This window comes from Notamacropus eugenii, chromosome 1 (genome assembly GCF_028372415.1).
Source record: "Notamacropus eugenii isolate mMacEug1 chromosome 1, mMacEug1.pri_v2, whole genome shotgun sequence".
In the NCBI taxonomy this organism is placed as follows: Eukaryota; Metazoa; Chordata; class Mammalia; order Diprotodontia; family Macropodidae; genus Notamacropus; species Notamacropus eugenii.
Window position 1 is genome coordinate 667812087 of NC_092872.1, and position 21594 is coordinate 667833680.

The window sequence follows — 21594 nt, forward strand, 5'->3', positions numbered from 1 at the left end:
CAAAGTCCTATAAGCATTCTTACTCTGCTGTATGTATAAACATGTGTAAAAGTCACATATGAAAATGCCTAATCTAACTGCAGATATCACCATTTTGTAGCTTGTATCACATATGGTCCAGTTTTTAGCTTCTATTTTGCAGTATTTTGAGGGCCAAGTTTCTTGGCTTTTTCTTAATGCTTTTGTTAGGAATAGTAATACTGCAGTACACCTAATTCTTTTGCACCATGACCCACCTTTAGGGTAGATACCACTCCTACTGTATATACACACACATTCTGGCCCTGTCCCCTCTGTAACTCGTGTGTTAGGTTTATTTTTTTCATATTATCTTGGAATCTTTAGTGTAGGGACCTTAGGGCAGAAGTGACAATGATCTTTCCATTCCTAAGAAGAGCAAACTCTTAATCTGGATGGTGAAAATGGAGCTTAGAGATACCTGGGGTGACTTATAGGATGCTTTCAATGGTTGATACGTCCACCACTCATATTTCTTGCCCATAATTGAAGACAATAAACCCAGTCAGTACAGAAAAGCTCCCTAAGTACAGCAATGAGTACTGGCCATGGTGTAGACGGTGGCTTATTCACCTGGGCCATAACAGGGTCTTGGTCCTTGAAAGCCTGGCTGTACTTACTTTTTTATCTGTATCCCCAGCTCTTTGTATATAATAAAAGCTTCATAAATGTTTCATTCCTTTTTTCCTTTAAATTCTATAATGTATTACAGAGAAGGGCAATTTTCAAAAGTCAACAAATCAGTTGTAAAAAAATTGACCATTTTGAAATTCTGACAAAAACTATCTTTTAAAATTGCTACTTCCCAAGTTCCATACAATTTAAACCTGGCTTAAAATTTAAAATACAAAGTCATTGTTATCCAAAGTGGCCTGAGCAAAACTGGTGGCACATGGCCTTCACACAGGAGTCTGCAAGCCTAATTTGGGGTTGGAATTGCCCAGAACTGAGTGGCATCTAAAGTGTCCTGAATCTCTGGGTAACTGTCAAGTCTCTGCTTTAGAGTGAGTTGTCTAGCTTCAAACTGCAACCTGGAAAATAATACAATTGATTGACACAGTAAGAAAAACTTTGTCTTTAGGGCTAAGAATGATACACAGATAAGAGTTAGTATTAGGCAAGGCACACTATATTTGAGAAATCAAACAAAACCTTCACATGATCAGCTAGTCATTCCATGTGAGATCCCAACCCACTCTCTGAGGCTGACAATTTTTCCCCAGATGTTGTAACATTTGCAAAATTCTTATTTTATGTCTTTTAGGATCTAAAAGTCAGATATAAATAACTCTGAGAAGACACCTGAGGGTGGTACGCAAACTCCATGTTACTAAGAAGGTGAATGACCCAATAATGCTGTTCTATTTCTGTTCAGGAATGCTGAGGGTACTCAACATTTGCCTGTCTGACAATACTTTACAGAGAAAGAGGTTTGGGCTAAATTATTGAGACCCTTTCCAATTTAAGATTTATCAAAGTACCACCATCTTACATTTATTCAAGTTTTCCTTCTCATTTCCCTTGCTTCTCTTCTAGATTGTCCTTCACTTCAGTGTACTTGCAGTCCCAATCTACTGGTCTCTCTTTTGTTTACTTAGAGACTTGCCACTGGAATTTACATTTTTTTATTTTGCCAATTATTTCTTATATGCAGGTCATAAATGATGCCAGTTGTTTCAGTCTAACTTCTCATACAATCCTGTGTTCTCCTTTGAATTACTTTGGAACATTCTGCTGTGATTTCAGATACTCTTGGGAACCCACAGAGTTTTGTGTTTCATCAGGTCAGTCAGTCACACTACAAGTACTAATGAGGACCTGCTATGTGCCAGGCATCATGCTAAACTCTGGAGATACAAAGAAGGGGAAAAGATTATCTCTACTCTCAAGCAGCTCACATTCTAATTGAGAAAACAAGAGTACAAATAGGAAATATACAGAATAAATTGGAGATAATCAACAGAGGGAAGGTATCAGGATTTTTCTTAGAATATTTTAAATAAACTTTTCTTTTTAAATTTTCAGTTTTAGATTCATTTCTTGTCCTTGTCTCTGAAGGTGGAGAGAACTTTTTTTTAACATCACCTCCTCTGGAGCTGTCTTAGATCTTTGCCCTGACCAGAGCAGCCAAGTCCTTCACAGCTGATCATCATTACAGCATTGCTCTTCCTGTGCACAATGATCTGCTTCTTCTCACTTCACTTTATATCAGTTCACATAGGTTTTGCCATGTTTTTTAGTGAAACTACTTCCCTCATCATTTCTTACAGCACAACAGTAGCCTATCACAATCATGACACAATTTGCTCAGTAATTCCCCAGTTGATGAGCATCTTGTAAGGTATTAGATTTAAGGGGAATCAGGAAAGGCTTCTTGTAGAAAGTGGGATTTTAACTAGGAGCTGAAAGAAGTCAGGGAAGATAGTGGGGGAAATGAGAAGGGAGAGCATTCCAGGAATGGGAAATAGTTGGTCAAAATGCCCAGTTGAGGAACACTGAGGTCGGTCATAGGAGCACAGTTATGTGAGTAAGGTATAAGAATACTGGAAAGGGAGGAGGAGGGCAGATTATCAAGAACTTTGAACACCAACCAGAGGATTTGATGTTTGATTCTGGAGGTGACAGGGACCCACCCAAGTTTATTGAATTGTGATTATGATAAGCCAATTAGATTTGGTATTTAAGAGACTGTGCTAACTTTGGAGAAAGCAGTTTCAGATGAACAATGAAATGAGAAGTCAGAGAACTTCCTTTCCAATGAAAAGAAATGGAGGCAACTGGTCTTTTCAAAAAGTTTAGCCACAAGAGAGAAAATATCAATATTTAATACTCTTTTTCTTGTAATATTTACTTTTGCAAACCTTTTGCAAAGGAGTTGGTATTTATCTTCCTTTCTAATTTTAGCACGTTCCCTGTTGATTTATCTGTCTGGGCTCTAGGCTTTTGACTGAATTTTATTGCTCCCAATATCTTTGGTGGTTTTAGGTTTTTTCCTTCATATTCCCATGCCACTCACTTTCAGACTTCCCTTGATAGTGGCTTTACCCTTGGGGCTAGATCTCAAAGTTGTCTTAGTCTCCCCCTCCTCTAGAATCACTGGCTTCAGACAATAGAGTGGAGCCAGCTAGAGTCTAATTCTCTCTCCTTCAGGCCCTGGTAAGCCTCCACACTGGATCCCTGCTCCAGTTCCTTCTCTCCCACCAACCCTATCCCATTCTTTAGTTCTCTAGCTGGGATGAGTCATGTCTGCCATACCGTGCAGGTTTGGTCAAAGGTGGAGTATATTCTGGGCAGGTTCCCTAAACTGTGGCCTACTCCTAGGCAGAAGTCAGGAAAAAAAATCATTCTATAGTTCTTTCCTTGCCATATAACTAGGAAAGAGTTGAGGTCTGTAGTTTGTTGCAACAAGATGCTGGGGGAAAGGCACGGGTAGTACGTGATGGCAGAGACTGTAAGAAATTCTGAAGTAGGTCCCAAAGTACAAGCTGATGGGAGAGGGGTGACAAGTTAAGAATTTTGAATTAGTAGTCTCTATCATTAATTCATAAAGCATTTACCTTGTTGGGCTTCTTGATTTCTTGTCTTGCGCTCTACCTCTGAGGTTTATATTCCTTTTGGTAACTTTTTGAGTTTAGTAGGACAGGAGAACATGTCCAATCCTCTAACTCAGAATAAAAATAATGATAACTGAAATTTGCAAAGACAACATTCTCTGGAAATGTAAAGTCACCATAATGATGGTAAATTTGTAATTCTAATCTGGACAGTTATCCAAAGGAAATGGGAACCTCGAAATTTATTGTATAAACTCCAAGAGTTAGGGATCGTGTCGTTGGGGGAGATTTTTATTTTCTCCGGCATCCACATCTTGCTCTTCACATTGTCATTTCGTCATTTTAGTTATGTCTGACTCTTCACGACCCCTTTTTGGGATTTTCTTGGCAGAGGGACCAGAGTGGTTTGCCATTTCCTTCTCTAGCTCACTTTAGAGATGAGGAACTGTGGCAAACAGGGTTAAGTGACTTATCCAGGGTCACATAGTTGGTGTCTGAGGCCAAATTTGAACTCAGGTCTTTCTTACTTCAGGCCCAGCACTTTACCCACTGAACCACCTAGCAAGCAAGCACTTAGTGAAAGCTTGCTGAATGAATAAAACTTTAACTTTTTATAGGCTGAACAACATCATTAAAAGAACTGGAAGGTCAGAGGGTATGCTTCTCATTCCTGGTTTCCCTAAGATCTGGACCACTTCTCTCAGCAAGGGAAAGACTAACCCCAAAGAATCTTTTTATTTGAGGCCCTATTTCCCATTGTATGCAATAGCGTAAGTAAGGTGAATTTTAGTATGCATAAAGTGGATTTTTGTTCTTCTTTCTTATAGTTCAGTTTCCCAGGATCCATAGCCATAACAATCTCTTGTTCCTAGGTATTAGATGAGTTCTCAAGATTATGGTTCAAAACATCCCCACCATGCTTGGGTAGCATTACATTATGATAAACAATATGAACATTTGTGCTTAAATTATAAACATCCACAGTGAGATATAAGGATGAAGTGATGATGCAAAACTGTGAAGACATTGTTGGCAATATGCCTTCTTTGTCTGTTGCTCTATAAAGCAGGTGGGCACTGGTCAGGGGGTAGGGAAGGCTTAGGGTTGAATGCACAAGTTGGAATGCTGTGTATGCCTTGACTGGCCCCCATCAAGGCTTGGGGGGAATCTGTTTGCCTCAACTGCCCCCACTGAGGCTTGAGGGGATTTAGGGAGTGCACAAAGTGTGCCTGTCTCCATTGACCCCATCGAGAAGTAGGGGTTGCCCCCTTTTCTCCCCAGCTCCTGGGATTAAGGTGACTAGGCAGTGGTGTAGAAGTTGTGCTCCCATTATCAGTAACCCTTGTGAGAAGACTAGACTAGAATAAAACAAGATTATTAACCTTTCAAAGCTTAGTCTTTCCTCTCTGACCAGAGCAAGAGTGAACCTGTGCAAAGCCACATGTGCCCCCTCTAGGTCCTCAAGTGTTTGAATCCAAACTGCACCTTCATAAAAGGATCAGTCCAGAGGCCAGACCCAAGGACCTAGATGGCTTTGAGGCCACAGATTCCCTAAACCTGAATCAGGGTAACAGTCCATTCAAAAAGAGCATTTGGATGACTATTATTTGCAAGGCATTATTGTTTAAGAACAGACCCCAAGCTGGAGAACTTTAGAAAGTTTATGGAGGTGGTCTGGCAGAGGAGAAGGGCGAAACAACTGCCCAAAGCCTTACGGGTTAAATGTTATTTCGGGTCTGGGCTGGGGCAAGAGAAGAATTAAACCGATGGGCTCCTGTCACAGAGAAGCCGCGTCTTCACAAGGAATATTCCGGCCCCCGACCGTCTCCGGGGCCAAGCTGTAAGCCAGCCTGGGCTCAAAGCCTAGGTTCAAGCATGGCAACGGCGTCTTCCCCACCGTGGTACTATAGAGACAACGCTCAAGTTTCAAAGTCCTGTCCTCGAGGAGCTAACGCTTAATAAACGCTGACACTAAAGAGGCAGAGGAGCTGAGGACAGATCCGACCCGGCAGAGTCCACAGGCCTCAAGGGGCCCTTCCTGGGAGGGACTTGAGGTGGAAACCCGCTAACGAAGGGGGCACACAGTAAGCGCCCGACACGCGCTTTTCCCATTCGTCCGCTCGATCCCAGCAGGAAGATCCTGGGAGAAGGGAGATGGGCACGAACCTCCGACCTCTCCAAGTGGGCAAGGTTGTGAAGGGGAACGCTGCCAGCTGGCCAAAGGCTTTACGTTGGGCTGAGCGCAACCGCAGGTATCCAGGGAAGGTAGAGAGCATCCGCCGCCGCTACACAGTTCCAGAGCACAGTACGGGAGCCACAGCGTACATGCGCGGTAACTGCCTCGACCTCCCAGGACAGCTCTCGTCTTCACTTCCGGGTCTCTGAGGTTTTCTCTTAGAGCTGTCTTAGGGACTCCTGACTCCCGTTTCCGGCTTGGCCGGGGCCTGCTCGGCTTCGGCCGTTCATTCTAATCAGGCACTCACTGTAGGCAGCCCCGTCGCTCTACGCCGGGTCCTGAAGCGCGGGGTCCTTTGGCGCCCGCCCGCCCCCTCGCGTCTTTCTATGGCGCCGTCGCTGCGGGAATACCGGCTTCGGGAGGTCGGTTTGAGGGGAGACATGTACTACAAGTTTAGCGGCTTCACCCAGAAGCTGACTGGGTCCTGGGCTTCGGCCGCCTACAGCCCGCAGGTACGAGAGCGAACGCGCCAGCCTGAGGAGGGAATAGCGGGCGCTGGCCCAGGCCAGGCTGCCCTTGGCGGAGCTTTAGCCGCCTAGTGTCTTCTGACCGGCGGCGGCCCCTTCCTCTCTGCCGGCTCCCTCCCCCCCAGCCTCCCGGCTCCGAGGGCCCAAAGTGACTGGCCTCTTTCGCTTACTCCTAAGAGCAGAAGGGACCCCTGAGGTCTCTTGGCCTTGTGAACTTGACCTTACCAAGGCTTAGTGCTTAATCCCTTTTCCTTCCGCGTCTCCCTCATTAGGACAGCTCTCCCCCCTCCCCCATTTCCTTCCTTGACACCGCTCCACCATCCTCCACTGCCCGGCGAGTTGACAAGCAGGCGTTTGTTGAATTGACTCGAAGTGAGCAAGCGTTTACTAAGAGGCCTGCTGTATGCCAGACACTGTGATGGACGTTGGGGATACCAAAAAACCGTAGACAGCCCCTGCTCCCAAGGGACTTACAGTCTATTGGAGAAAGGACATGCAAACAACTCAGTACGAACCGGAGAGAGTGAGGGTCGTGCGGGGTGCTGGTGGAGGGAAAGCTTTACGATGATGAAGGGAGATCGGGAAAGCCTTCTTGCAGAATGTGAAATTTTAGTGGGGACTCGAAGCCCGGAGAAGGCATGGTGCTGGGCAAAAGAAAACAGCTCTTGACTTCAAGGAGTTTACATTCTGTTAGGGGAGATGGTGTGTAAACAAACAGATAAGTACCAAGGAATTTCGGGGTGTACAACAGTTGGAGGAATCAGGAAAAAAAAGAGTACCGGATATTCCAAAACAGAACTGTATCTTGAGCCCCATTCTCTTTTCTGACTTATTGTTTCATTTGTTGATCTCACCAGCACCCGTAGATACAAAGTATCTCTGTGTTGGTGATTCTGAAATCTAGTTATCTAGCCCTAATCTCTGCTGAACTGCCATGCTGTCTCAAATCTGTAGTTGCCTATTGGATATTTCCAACTGGATATCACTTGGACATCTAAACTCAACCTGTCCCAAACTATGCTAATTGTTTTTTCTCCCAAACCCTCCCCTTTTTACTGTCAAGGGCACTGCCTTGGTCTGAGTCATCCAGGCTGGCAACTTAGGTGTCATCCTGAACTCATCATTGTCGCTCACCTCCCATAGCTAATCTTTTGCCAAATTTTTAGAACATTTCTTCAATACACTCATTTCTTCTAATACTGTCACCGTCTTGGTATGGACCCCTTGTAAGTTTTCCCTTCTAGACTACTGTGATAACTTGCTAGTTTGTCTTCCTGCGTGCCCCAAGCTTCTCTGTACTCCAGTCCATCTTCCATTTAGCTGTCAAAGTGATTTTCCTGAAGCACTGGTCTGATCAAGTCGCACACACACACCTCTACCCTATTCAGTCAGCTCCAGTGTCTCTCTATCACCTCCCGGATCAATTATCAAATTCTCTGTTGTTCAGAGCCCTTGATAATCTTGGCCCCTCCTTCATGTTTAGTCTCCTTCCTATACTTCCCTAGGCACTTTGTGATCCAGTGACACTGGCCTCATTACTATTCCTTGCCCAGACACTCAAATCTCCAGACTTCAGACATTTTCACTGGCTGTTCCTCCATGTTTGGAATTCTCCCTCTCCTAATCTGTTTCCTGACTTCAGGTTCAAGCCCTAGCTAAAATTCCATCTTCTATAACAATTTTATAAGAATTGCTTCTTAGTTCCCTCTTTTAATTATTTTCCTTCTTATCCTGTATATAAGGCTTGTTTGTTGTCTTCCCCATTAGACTGTGAACTCCTTAAAGTCAAGAACTATCTTTTAGTTTTCTTTATATCCCTGGCACTTAGCACTATCTGGCACATAGGCACTTAATAAATATTATTGACTGACTAATGAAGAGGCTAAGGTGAAGGGGGTGTCAGTTGATAAGCATTTATTAAGAATTTCCTATGTGGGAGGCACAATGCTAAGGGATCAGGGTACAAAGAAAATCAACTCCTCCCAGAAATCACAGAGTGGATTTCAGGCCGAGAAATAAGAGACATGAGAATGGCTAGAAGGCCAGTTTGGTTGCAGCATAAAGTGTGTGAAAGGCAGTAACATAGAAAAAATGCCTAGAAAGATATTTAATTCTTACAGAATCACAGTATTTCAGAATCTGAAGGCTCCAAAGTAGCCATCAACCCAAAAAATAATCCTTCGTATAATCTACTTGCTGTGTGGTCATCTAGTCTTTTTTTGAAAACCCACAGTAAGTGAGGATTTACTACCTTCTGAAGCCTTCTAGTTCAGGACAGCAGTGATTAGGTTTTTTTCTTACATCAAGCTTAAATTTACCTCTTTGTGACTTCCACTCATCGTTCCTAATTCTGTCTGTCGGGATCAAAGAGAACAAGTCTTATCCCTCTTCCACATGACAGCCCTTTGAGAGTCCTATTATCTTATTTCTAGAAGCAATGTCTAGAGAGATAGTCTGGCCTAGGGGACAGAGATACCTGGCTTCAGAGTGGAGAAGTGACCTAGTCAGGGCTTAACCTGTCAAGATCTTTTTTTGGACCCTGGCATCTAGTATGTTTGCTATCTCTCCCAGTTAAATCATCTTCTGATTTATAAGCTTGCCATGTTTGTCTTATGCAAGTCATTAATAAAAATGTTCAACATCACAGGGCCGAACAGATTCCCCTGGGGCACTCCTGGAGACTAATGTCCAGAATGCCATTTAAGCCTTTTGGTCTAGTACTTGAGATAGTTTTGAATCCACTTAACTCAGTCATCTTGTCCACATCTTTCCATCCCTTCCATGAGAGTTATCAAAAGCTTTGCTAAAATTTGATCTAGCAGTTTAGTAACTGTTTAAAAAGAAGAAGAAGAAATGAGGTTTAGTTTGTATTTCCTGTTCTTGGTGAAGGCCCTGGCTCTGTGATTCCCCCTTCTCAAGGTGTTCCTTAACATAGCCTTGATAATCCATCCTAGAATTTCTTCACAAGTTGAAATAATTTGTAGGTTCCCTTTAAGTTTTTTTTGAAAATTGGGATAATATTTGCCCTTATTTAGTTTTACATTGTCTTTCCCATCCTCCATGGTGTCATGGATCATCCTAAAAAGCACCACTCACACCTGCTTGTTCTCTCATTTATCTACACTAGGTAACTAGAACTCTTTAAAGGTAGCTAGCCAGATACTGTCTTATTGTCTTCTCTTTTGTATCCCCTTTTAGTCATGTTTGTTTTCTCCGTTCCAGTCCAAGGTGACAAAAGAAACAGTGGGAATTGAATAGCTCTGCATTCCATCATCAGTTATTGTGGTCTTCTTTCCATACACTCCCTGGGAAAGAGAGAATATCTCGGATTGTGCTTTTTTCCCCCACATAGCTTTTAAAAAAGAGAAATTTCTTTTGATTTTAACTTTCCGTCTCCAATCTCAGCTCATTTTGAGCTTTAACGCTGCTGGTACTATTCTAAAGGACCATAGCATATTTTTTTATACATGCTTGGTGATCTTCCCTTACTTCCATGTTCTGTACATTTCTTGTAAAAAATCTGAATAGCTTGTTGAGTACAGTGTAATCCATATTGGCCTTTTCCTGTAGCTCCGGTTTTCCTCATTAAAATTGTTTGCTGTGATATCTGGGTTAGGGGATATATATAGATGCACACACACACACACACACACACACACACACACACACACGCACGCACGCCGCCACGCAGCAAGAGGAACAAACAGACAGACAGATTTTTGTCACTTGTAAAAGGGAGATAATAATAATGCTACTTATGAGGGTTATTGAGAAGCTCAAGTGACACAATGTATGCCCTGTACTTAGCAAGTCTTAAAGCACTACAGGAATGTCAACTTGATCATTGTTGTTGTTGTTTCACTTTAAAGGTTTTTTTTTTTAATTAGATTTGCAGGGCAGTAGACAGATACATTCTAACCAGTTATTAGACTCCCTTCATCCCTGGGCTGTCATTCTCATATTTTAAATCTTCTTCCAGAAATAGAAATCCAATTCTCAGACACCATCTTCTTAATCAGCTGTTCACTTCCCAAATGTGCCTTTCTTTTCTACATCTTTTTCCTTCAGTCATCAGTGGTGAAAACACCACCTGTGCCCACTAGGTTCCTTCTGGCAGTATTCTTTGTGCCCACATGAATTATCAGAAATGGGGAGTAGTTATCTGTTTAGACAGGTCTTAGATAATATTCACCAGGATGACAAAAGTCCTTTCTGTTGCTCAGGAGATGCCTCAGTAGCCTTCATTAGGTAGACACCAACCACCACTATCCTTTTCTTCCTTTGGCTTTTAATGTGCGATTTCTCATGTGATCTATGAGCACCTGCTCCCTCTTCAGATCATTCAGTTCCCTACTCTTTTGAAAGAGCCTAAATTATATTTTTTTGTTCCAAGTCCTTAATTCCCTTCCTCTTGTGACATTCTTCCAGGTCATTTGGAAGCAGATTGTAGAAGACTTTAAATGCCAGTTGGAAAAGTACTTTGTGATAAAGGCAAGCAGTAGCCACAACAGATTTTTGAGCAGAGAGTTGACATGGTCAGACAAGTATTTTAGGGGTATTTGGCAGCTGTGTGGAGGATGGCTTGGAAAGAATAGACTGGAAACAAGGAGACCAGTCTGGAGGCTGTTAGAATACAGGTAAAGGGTGAAGGTAGTGACTGTGTGAATGGAGAGATGTGGAGGCACACTTGGCAACTGTTTGGAGGAAGAGGGACAAGTCAAGCCTCATTTTGAGGATGGCAACCAGGATGATTGAAAGAATGGTGAGAACTTTGTCAGAAATGGGGAAATTTATTTTTTTCCAAGTGAAAATTTTAAAATATTTTTTCCAGTTGCATGTAACAATTTTTAACATTCATTTTAAAACACTTTGAATTCTAAATTCTCTCCTTCCCATTCCCTCCCCACCTTGAGAAAGCAAACAATTTGATATGGATTATACGTACGCATTCATGCAAAACATAAGAAATGAGAACAGTTAGAGGAGAGATGAGTTTTCTGGGAGAATATGAAGTTCCATTTTGAACAAGTTGAGTTTAAGATCCCAGATAGATATATCCAGCAGGCAGTTGTCTGTAAGGGACTGCAGTTCAGGAACAAGAGAAGGGCTGACTGTAATAGATTTGGAATGATAATTGGCTCCATGAGAGCTAATTATAAAAAGATTATAGAGAGAAAAGAAGGCCTACAGCAAGGTTTTTGTGGAATTTTCCCTGGGGAGAGAGACATGGATGATGATCCAGCAAAGGAGCCTGAGAAGCAGTGAGACCCGTAAAACCATCAAGGGAGGGGAGTTTACAGTGCCTCTTGCTTCAGAGAGGTCAAAGAAAATGGGGCCTGAGAAAAGGCTGCAAATGGAACAGTTAAGATCATTGGTAATCGTGAAGGGCAGTTTCCATTGAGTAGAATGGGCAAAGTCAGGTTGTGAGGGATTGAGTAATTAGGAAAAGAAGCTTTTTATTGCAGTCAGGCTTTTCTAGAAAAAAAAAAGTTTTGAGTTGTGTAAGATGCTTTCTATGCTTATAGGATAAGTAAACTGTTAGGAGTTATTCAGGGAGATAGTGTTGGGAAAATATATTTTGAAGAAAGCATTTTCAATTCATTCAGTAAACATGAGCATCTAAAACATGATTGCCTTAGGTGACATAGTTTACCTAAGGTCTTCTTAGCCTGCTTTTTAAAAGTATATACTCTATCTGTTGAGTTTCACTATGTAAGCAATAAAACTAGTTACATTCTAAAAACAGTAGAATTAATTACTAACATTCCATTTTTCAGTTTCCTGGATTGGTTGCCAATTTACTGGTTTTAGCATTTACCCAGGTGCCTAAACTTGAAACTTTGTTGTTCTCTTTGATTCTTTCCTCTCCCTACTCCCCCCCATCTTATCATATCCTGTCCATTTTACTGCCCAAGGTCTCCTTTTCCCACTGCTGACTGGGAAGTCCAGGAGGTCATTGCCTCTTCTCTCTACTATTACAGTAGTTTCATTTTTGGTTTTTCCTCTCCTTCAACTTCTCCTTCCTCTAATCCAGGGGTTTTAAAACTGGGTTCTGTGGACTTGTTTTTAAAATATTTTAATAACTATTTCAATATTCTTGGCTTCTTTTGTAATCCTTTGTGTTTTGTTTCATGCATTTGAAAACATGATTCTGAGAAAGGGTCCAGAGGCTTAATCACACTGTCACTGAAGAATTCACAAAACTCCAAAGATTGAGAACTGCTAAAACAACAAGACCCAACTGCTCTAATGTATCTTTTGGATAGCTGCAAACATCTGATCATGTGACTTCTCCTTATTTCTTACCACATAAAATCCCCATCCAGCTTGGCATTCATGGCTCGTTATTATTTTTGGAGACAAGGGCACCTCCAGAATCAAACTTTTTATGCCACTCAGCCTGTAAATTGTACTCATTACAAATTCATGCTATCTGAACCTGTTGTTATCATCTCTTTGACTCTGTCGTGCTATCTGCAGTAGGTGTTCAAAACCTCTTTCCCCAGGTCCTTGATTTTACCATTACTTTCAAACGATGGCTCCTGTTTTCAGGAAATGGAAGCCATCTGTCCTGGTTGGTTGTCCATACTTCAAAACCTCTGTCTTCATGTATCTGCTTTCACTAATGTCAGAAAAAAGGTGTGTGTTCTTACCAACCATGATCCCTCTACTTGTGTCCAAGATCCCATCTCTCTCTCTCTCTCTCTCTCTCTCTCTTTCTTTCTCTTTCTTTCTTTTTTTCTTCTAGGATCTTTATTTATAACGTGCTCTCGCATTTTCAGTCTCTGCTGACTCTTTTCTCTGCCTATATGCATATTTACTTTTCTTTTAGTCTTAAATAAAAAACAAAAACATTCCCTTGACCCTACCATCCTTTCAAGCTATATCTTTCTTCCCTTTCATTGTTAAATTTCTAGAAATATCTATACTTAGTAACCCTACTTAATCCTTTACAAGTTCTGTTTTGTTCCCACCACTCTAATAAACTGCCATTTCTGAGGCCAGCCTCTTAATTTGCCTAATCCAGTGACCTTTTCTTAGTTCTTATTTTACTTGTCTTTATGTAGCATTCAGAACTCTCCTTGACTTCCTAATATTTTCTCATCTCTTGACTTCTTTGATGGTCCAAGTTTTCTTCTTACCTGTTTGCCTGTTCTGTTTAAGCAATCAGTCAATCAACAAGCATTTTATTCTGTTATATGCCAGATACTGTGGATAGAGATAAAATAATGTGTATGCAAGGGGCTTGTGCAAGTATAAAGTGAATAAGTAGGAATAAATACGTAGTTAAGTATAAAGTAGTTTGAGAAGGGGAGAACAGTAAGGCTTCATACAGAAGTTTGTGCTTCAGTTTCATCTTAAAGGAAGACAGGATCTCTGAGGTGGAGGTGAGGAGGGAGTTCATTCCAGGCATGGGAGATGGGGGCAAAAGCATGGAGGCAGGAGATATGTGTCATGTTTGTGGACCAGAACAGAGGCCACTTTGGTTAGATTTCAGAGAGGGTTGTGTTTGTGTGTGTGCATGCATATGTGTGTGTGATATATCCAATGAGTCTAGAAAGAGATTAGGACCAGATTGTATAGGGCTTTCAAAGCTAAATAGAGGATTTTATATTTTATTCTACAGGTAATAGGAAGCCACCACACTTGACTAAATAGAGAAGTTAAATGATCAGATCTACACTTAAGGAAAAATTACTTCAGAAGCATCACATGGGCTAGACTGGAGTGGTGAGAGAATTGACGCAGAGGGACCAATTAGGTGGCGGTAGGAATAATCTAGGTGAAAGATGGTGATGGCCTCAATTTACTTTGTAGCTCTGCTCATAGAGAAGACAAATCAGATGAGAGAGGTGTTGTAAATGTAGAAACAGCAGTAGTTTGTGGCTGATTGCATATATGGGGTGAGGGAGAATGAGGTTGAGGATGATGTTGAGGTCACAAACATGGAGACTGGCAGGATGATAGTACTTTTAACAGACATAAGGAAGTTTGGAAGAGGAGAGAATTTAAGGGGAAGATTTGGTCCAGTTTGGGACATGTTGAATTTAAGGTGTGTCTGGGACATCCATTTTGGAATGTCTAATAGGCAGTTGCTGATGTGAGACTAAGATTCAGGGAGAGACTGGTTGGATAGCTATGGATGATAGTTAAACTCATGGGATCTTGATAGGTTACAAAGAAGGAGAATGTAGAGGCAGAAGAAAAGAGGACTTCGAATTAAGAAAAATGAGGGCTGAGAAAAGACCTTTAGATTTAGTGATTAAGAATTACCTGATAGCTTGAGAGAGCAATTTCAGGGAGATTTGAAAGGTCTGAGAAATGATTGAGAGAAGAGGAAATAGAGGCAACGAGTGTAGACTTGATCCTTCCTTGGTTCATCTTTTTCCTATGCTTGAGTACCAGTGTTCTCTAAGACGCTAACCTTCTCTACATTTTCTGTCTTTGAGGTCTCGTTTGAGTTTGTACAGATGACTCCAATCCGTAACTCTGTTTTTACCCTCTGAAGTGCAGCCCTAGATTTCCATAAGCCTGTTTGATATTAGTATCTTAATGTTTTTCATTGTCCCCTCAAATTTAATGTCCTTCCACCCCCCCTTCAAATGAAACCGTCACCCCTCTTTCTGCCCGAACTGTTGATACTACTACCATCCCTGCAAGCACTGAGGTTTAAAAGCCCAGAACTTTAAAAAAAAAAAAACAACACTCCTCTTACTTCCAAATCCTATTTAGTTTATAATATCTTTTGCATCTTTTCATTTCTTCCCTTTTCCACTCATACTGGTGTAGTTTTGGCCCTCCTTATCTCTTACCCGCTATAGAAGTCTCTTAACTGGGCTCCCTATCTCCTGTTTTCAATTCATTCTTCCCACAATTGCCAGACGAACTTTCATAAGGCCATGGCACTCCACTGCCCCCAGACCTTCAGTGGCTCCCTATTGTTTAGAGAACAGAGGATCCTTACTTGTCTGGTTCCAACATACCTTTCCAGTCTTTGTTGTTTTTCAGTCATATCTGACTGTGATCCTATTTGGGGTTTTCTTGGCAGAGATACTAGAGAGATTTGCCATTTCTTTCTCCAGCTCATTTTACAGATGAGGAAAATGAGGCAAACAGGCTTCAGTGACACACAGGGTCACGTAGTAGTGAGTGTCTGAGGCCAGATTTGATCTTGGGAAGATAAATCTTCCTGACTCTAAGCCCAGCATTCCATCCACTGGGCCACCTCATTGCTCAGTCTTACTAGTCTAATCTTACTCATTTTATTTAGCATCTACACTGTCGTTCTTCCCTTCAGCATGGATTGCTAGTTGTTCTCTTAGGTTCTTTGGTTTCCCACCACCATGCATTTGTATAGCCCATTTGCCATTCCTGGAATATACACCTTTCACCTTTCTGCCTGTTGAAGTACTTCAAAATACTTCAAAAAATACTTTCCTTCAAAGCTTAGCTCAGGTGATACTTTATCCAGTGCACTTTCAATAACTTCCCCTTAACTTCTCCCCTGAAGGTAAAAAAGGTCCTTCCTCATATATTTTTATACCTCTTAGACTGTACTTCTCCTTGGCTGTGATAAGAGCCTTGGATTTTCCTTATTTGTGTACATGTCTTAAACTTGCAAGTTTATTGTAAGGTTCCTGAAGTCAGGGTCTGTATTTTTAATTCCAGAGCTTTCTAGCACAGGGTCTTGCCAGCAGTAAACACTTAGTGAATGTATAGATTAGATTGATGTGAATTACCTCTGAAAGAAACTTGACTAAGAATTTTTCATGGGGACTGGAGCAGAGCATTCCATGCCTAAGGAGTTGACAGTGAGTCAGTGAGACACAGGATAGAATTTGAATGAATTTCATTTGATTGGAGAGGTTAGGATAAGAGACTTGAAAAGGAATGGGAGATAAATACAAGATGAGATTGTGGAGGACCTTACATGGTAGGCCAGGGATTTTAAGCTGAGGAATTACATGAGAAAGATTAATCTGGATTTGTTTAGGATGGGTTGGAGGGGAGGGCAGCAGGCAGGTCAGCAGAGAGATGTAATGAGGACCTTTGGATATGATCATTCAGTCACTTCTGAAGGCAAAACTTAAGCAACTCACATGTCTTAAGGATCTAATGAAATACTATTGAATGCTCTGCTAAAAATTCAGATATGTGCTGCCTATGATGATTACTTCACTAACTCAAATAACTTTGTCAAAAAAAATATAATGAGGTCTGTCGGACATGACTTGTCCTTAATGAATCATACTGTATCACAGTGATCACTTCTTTTTTCTAAATACTAAAAATCCATCTGTTTCATATTCTGTTATAGAAATTTGTCTGGACTCAACATTAAATTCATCAGCACATAGTTGGCATAATTTACTTTCTTGAAAATCAAGACATTTGCCTATCTGCCTTAAAACTCCTATAGCATATTAACTTCTGATCCAAGGATTATAGATTAGGATCTGAAAGTGTCTTCAGAAGCCATCTAGTTCAACCACTCATTTTACAGATGAGGGTACCAAGGCCCAGAGAGCCTAAGTGACTTGCCCAAGGTCACACAAGTAGTAGGATTCAGGACGGATCTCAGCCAGGTCATCTGACTGCAGAGCCAACAGTGCTCTCCGTTCTATGAGGCAGCCTCTCTGGGAACAGGCTGACAGGTACAGCTCGAAGTGTTTTCACTGCTTGAGGTTCCCAAACTCATTTAAGGCAACCAGGGTCTGTTTATAAAACCACTGTTATTCACCATTATATAGTGTTTGAACATTATATGAAGGGTTTTAGATACATGATCTCACCTCATGTTATCATACTCCACTAAACAGATGCCATATTATCCCCACTTCATGAGTGGGGGAAACCTAAGGTCACAGAGATGAAGGCACTTGCCCAAGGTCACATAGCTAGTAAATTGCAGAGCTGGTATTCAAGCTGGCCTCTTCTGATGCCCAGGCAAGGGTTAATTCTTAATCTCTAATCAGCCATCATTCAAAAAAGTGCCTAATTCTTGCCTCAGTTCCTTAGGCATGGAATGCCATGCTCCAGTCCCCATGAAAGTCCTAATTTTTTATTTTTTTCCGGTGGATCTAGATTTTTTTTCTTAAGGAAAAGTGGTAAGAAATGGCAGTGGTATAATGAGAAACCCTCTAGCCAGATGCTACTGTTTATGATCGATGTGACTTTGGACCAGACATTCCTTTGGGCTTTGGTTTCTTCATGTGTAAAGCAAGGGGATTGAATGCAATGATCTCTAAATGAGATAGTAGTTGGAAGACTGTCCTTGTAGTCAGGAAGACCTAGGTTCAAGTTTGGCCTTCAGAACCTACTAACTAAATGACCTAACTGTTTAGTACTTCAAATAATCATATGGGAATAAGTTAAGGGGGTTTCCACTCTGGGAATTCTTTACAGAAATGAAATCTTGGGATTATTCCTCCTCCTTTGGAGGGGCAGATGGTGTGGAGGCCAGGGTTTGTCCTGAGAGAATGTGCAGAACTGCTTTGTATAGTTTTGGAAGACCAGACAACAGACTCTTGGTGGTAGAATGAGAGAAAAGGTTTGACGGAGTTTACGTGCCACTATCATTCCTGAGAGCAGAGCTTCTTAGAAGATTCATTTAAATGTATATGCATACTTTAAACCAGGCATTTATTTTTTCGTTTCTTATAGGGTTTAAAGCCTGTGGCGTCCTCAGAAGCACCACCTATTATATTTGCCACACCAACAAAATTTGCCTCAGAAGCAGCTCCATATGATTATGCTGGGAAAAACAAAGTTCCAGAGCTGCAGAAATTTTTTCAGGTGAGAATAGGAAAAGAAGCCTGTGAAATACTTGTTTTTTGGTGACCTTTTAAGTAGAGGTTTTCTTCCCACAGTCTGAATCTGTCTGCTTCAGTACTCGTGCCACCTCCATCCCCATACATGAGTTTCTAACAATATAAATTGCTTCACATTCCTTGAAACCATTTTTTTTTAACCTACAGGCTTTATTTTCACTTTCTGGTAAAAATGAAAGGATTCATGTTATAGGTGGTTTTCATGGGATCAGAGGTTATTAGTTGGATACACAATAAGTTCTTGACCTGCCTACATTAGGGGAGGGAAATAATCCAAAAGATGTTTCTGTTTGACTTTTTAAAAAATTGCCAGTGGTTCTATGTCATCTTTTTTTTTTAATTGAATATTAAAATTCAGTCCTCTTCCATCCTCTGCCTATGAGGGGATGAAGTTCATTGTGGTGTAATGAAAAGCCCTCTAGCCAGATGCTGCTATCTATGATCAGTGTGACTTTGGGCTTTGGTTTCTTCATATGGAAAGTAAGGGAACTGAATGAGATAATCCCTAAAGTGCATTTAAGATCTATGTCTTCTGAAATTTGCTGAAAGACAGAAGGAAGTCAGATTGGAAATCAGATATTCCAGATATGTCCTCTCCAAGGAGAGGATCATCTTTATGCATAATTAAAGCTTACTGCTAAGAAAGAAAGGAACACTTTGCAGTGTCCCTTATTGATTGAAGAAATAAACTCTTACTCTGTAAAACTCTTACTGTGAAGAGTACCACCATCTTACTGCTGCCTCTCATATATGCTCACATATGCAATCATTTGCCACATCTAGTCAGTGTTTCTCCACATTGCTTGTGTGTTTCCTCTCTGTCCACACAGCTACCACCCCATTCCCTACCCTTATAACATGTCCTTTTCACTGTCACAAGAGTATGTTAATTGTTCTGTGTACCTCAAGTCTCTTCCTCCTCCAGTCCCTCCTCCAGTTGGCTACCAAAGTGCACATCTGCCCATGTTACTTCCTCACTTTCTCCCCACACTCAGTAAAGTTGAGTGTATCCCTATTACCCCTCAGGGGCTCCTTGTTACCTTTGGCATCAGATTTGTACTCCTCTAGGATTTAAAGCTCTCAGTAATTTGATCTCTTCCTGTCTTTCTAGTTGCCATTTCTTCCTCCCATGAACCCTGGTCCAGCATTACTGGTACTGGCTTACTTCTGCTTGATGCTCTCTCTTCCATGCCAATGCCTTTGTACTGGCTGTCTTTAATACCTGACATGCTCTCTCTCAATCTGGAGTGACCTTTCCTGGTTCCCTAGTCTTGTGCCTGCCCCTCTCAAGTTACCTTCCCTCTATTCTAGGTGTCTTTTGTATGTACCTGTTTATGTACACATTTCCTCAAAATGAGGGCTCCACAGTGTCTAGTTCAATACCTGGCTTATGGGAACTGCCTGTTGATTGCTTGATCCCTATGCTTGACACATGGATGCCCTGATCTCTAGCTGAAGGAGACTAGAAATCACCTTGCCCAGCTCTCATTTCATGGATAAGGAAACTGAGACCCAGAAACATGAAGGAAATTGCCCAAGGTTGTACATTCAGCCTTGAAGCCTTCCAGACTCCAACTCTAGTGGTGTTCCTAAGACTCGTAGAATGATTTTATATGAAATGAAACACCACCTATCTCATCCTTTTTTAACTAGTGAACAAGGCCTGAGAGGGTATTTTGATGAATTGAAGGCAGAAGGGAAGCATCTTGGAGAGGATGGAACATAATGGACTAAAGCTGCTTTTGTAGATTTTCTCTTAATGTACAGGGGTTTAAAAGCTTTACAGAAAAAGGGCAATTGAGCACAAAATGGACCTGAACTCATTCACACTACTGTATTCAGACTTTGGTCCTCCTTGGATCAGGATTGTATATTAAGCAATTTTGTTTTGCCTGGATTCTGATTTATATAGATCTTTTGTTCTTCAGTGTCCTTTTCCTCATTAAACTTAGTCTATGAAAGGTGCTTCAGAAATAAGGAACCTGTGACCTAAAAGATATGCATATGCCCGAATTTAGAGTGATTGCAGATTTAGAAACTAGCCACATTTACATGAAAATGTCTAATATGTTATGTTCAGAGAAATTAATTTTGTTTTTGCTCCATTAATCGTGCTGGGGGATTAGTTTTAGAATCTCTTGACATGTATGTGCCTTCTTGTTGTTTGGTACTTGCATATATTAACACATGCTATTTTTTTTTTCCTCCAAGAAATCTGATGGTTTACCTGTCCACTTGAAACACGGTCTACCTGACCAAATGCTCTATCGGACCACCATGGCTTTGACACTGGGAGGGACCATCTACTGCCTGATTGCTCTCTACATGGCTTCACAACCCAGAAATAAATAAGATGGGGTTCATAAGACTGATTGATTCATTAACAAGAGTTTTGGCATAAAACCTTTTGAATTGTCTATTTTCCTAAATTGCCCGTGAATTTTCTGACCTGTGTAAGTTTATGTTGTTCTTCAGATAGAATTAGAAGACTTATCAATAAGGAAATGTTTTGGTTGGTTTGTTTCTGAAAATAAGTAGATTATCAGAACACATTGAAAAGTTAGCTATTATTTAAACAAAGGTGATGATGCCCTTCTAATTTGGGCTTCCTCCTTTCTCCAGAGGTTGGCAGGCCAGCTCATCACTGTGATGAGGCCACCAGGGATTTCTGGTTGGGCCTGTCAGAGGCAGAGAGAAAGAGAGAGAGAGACTGCAAGTGTAACCAGATGTGCTGGCTAAGGGAGGAGGGGATCCATTGAAGTTGCACCAGTGGCAAGAAGTCCTTGAACTTCCTGGTGCCAAAAATCTGTTCTTTCTGACACCACAGATTTCACTGGGAATTAATTAGCTGTTAATTTGGGGAATTTTTCCATCTTGCAGCATGGTATTAATAGAAATTATTTTCTTTTAACTATCCATATACCCATAACTTTGTCATATAGTTTCAAAAGGGTTATATGTCTGATCTCTGACCTCTTTAAATATTCCAGAGATGAAAATTCTGTATTTATTCCACCATGGGAACAGAACAGCTCTTAATAAAAGTTTTGCACTTTGGACTGGACTGCTGTACAGTACATTCCTGTCGGTGCTTCTCCTTCGCTCTTGTTAAATGCTATAGCTTTAAGGTATAATTTATTTTTGCTTGTGGAATAAATATGTGAATGAGAAGCTTCAAGTTGAGTTTTTATTTTGAATTAAATGACCTTTTCAGTACATAATTTCAAAGCAGACATGTGTTGATTGCTGCATTGCTTTTTATTTGAACATTTAACTAGGACAGCTTCCTCAGAGCTGAGGATAGTTCTAACATAATAGTAATGACTTAATTACTCTATGGTCTTTTTGTAAGGCAGCGGCCTTTGCTCCTTAATGAAATGCTGCTGTAGTCACAGTTGATTGGATAGTAATTTTTTCCTTCTCTGTAACATTTGAGGAGAATTCTATTGATGATCACATTTATTTAGAGGAGTGGACATCTTGTTCCC

At 41.1% G+C, this 21594-nt stretch overlaps 1 protein-coding gene and 1 long non-coding RNA gene across 2 annotated transcripts; one reads left to right on the top strand and one right to left on the bottom strand.

Annotated features, from left to right (window-relative positions):
• Positions 1–312: 312 nt before the first annotated feature.
• On the bottom strand, positions 313–3662 carry LOC140521088 (uncharacterized). The gene is made up of 2 exons (XR_011972783.1): positions 3576–3662; positions 313–1049 (listed from the first exon to the last, which is right to left on the bottom strand). It is a non-coding gene; the product is annotated as an uncharacterized lncRNA (long non-coding RNA).
• Positions 2839–21277, top strand: COX7A2L (cytochrome c oxidase subunit 7A2 like). The gene is made up of 3 exons (XM_072635761.1): positions 2839–6260; positions 17940–18071; positions 20318–21277. Exons 1-3 carry the CDS (start codon positions 6135–6137, stop codon positions 20456–20458), a joined length of 399 nt encoding a protein of 132 aa, XP_072491862.1. The 5' UTR covers positions 2839–6134; the 3' UTR covers positions 20459–21277.
• Positions 21278–21594: the final 317 nt, after the last annotated feature.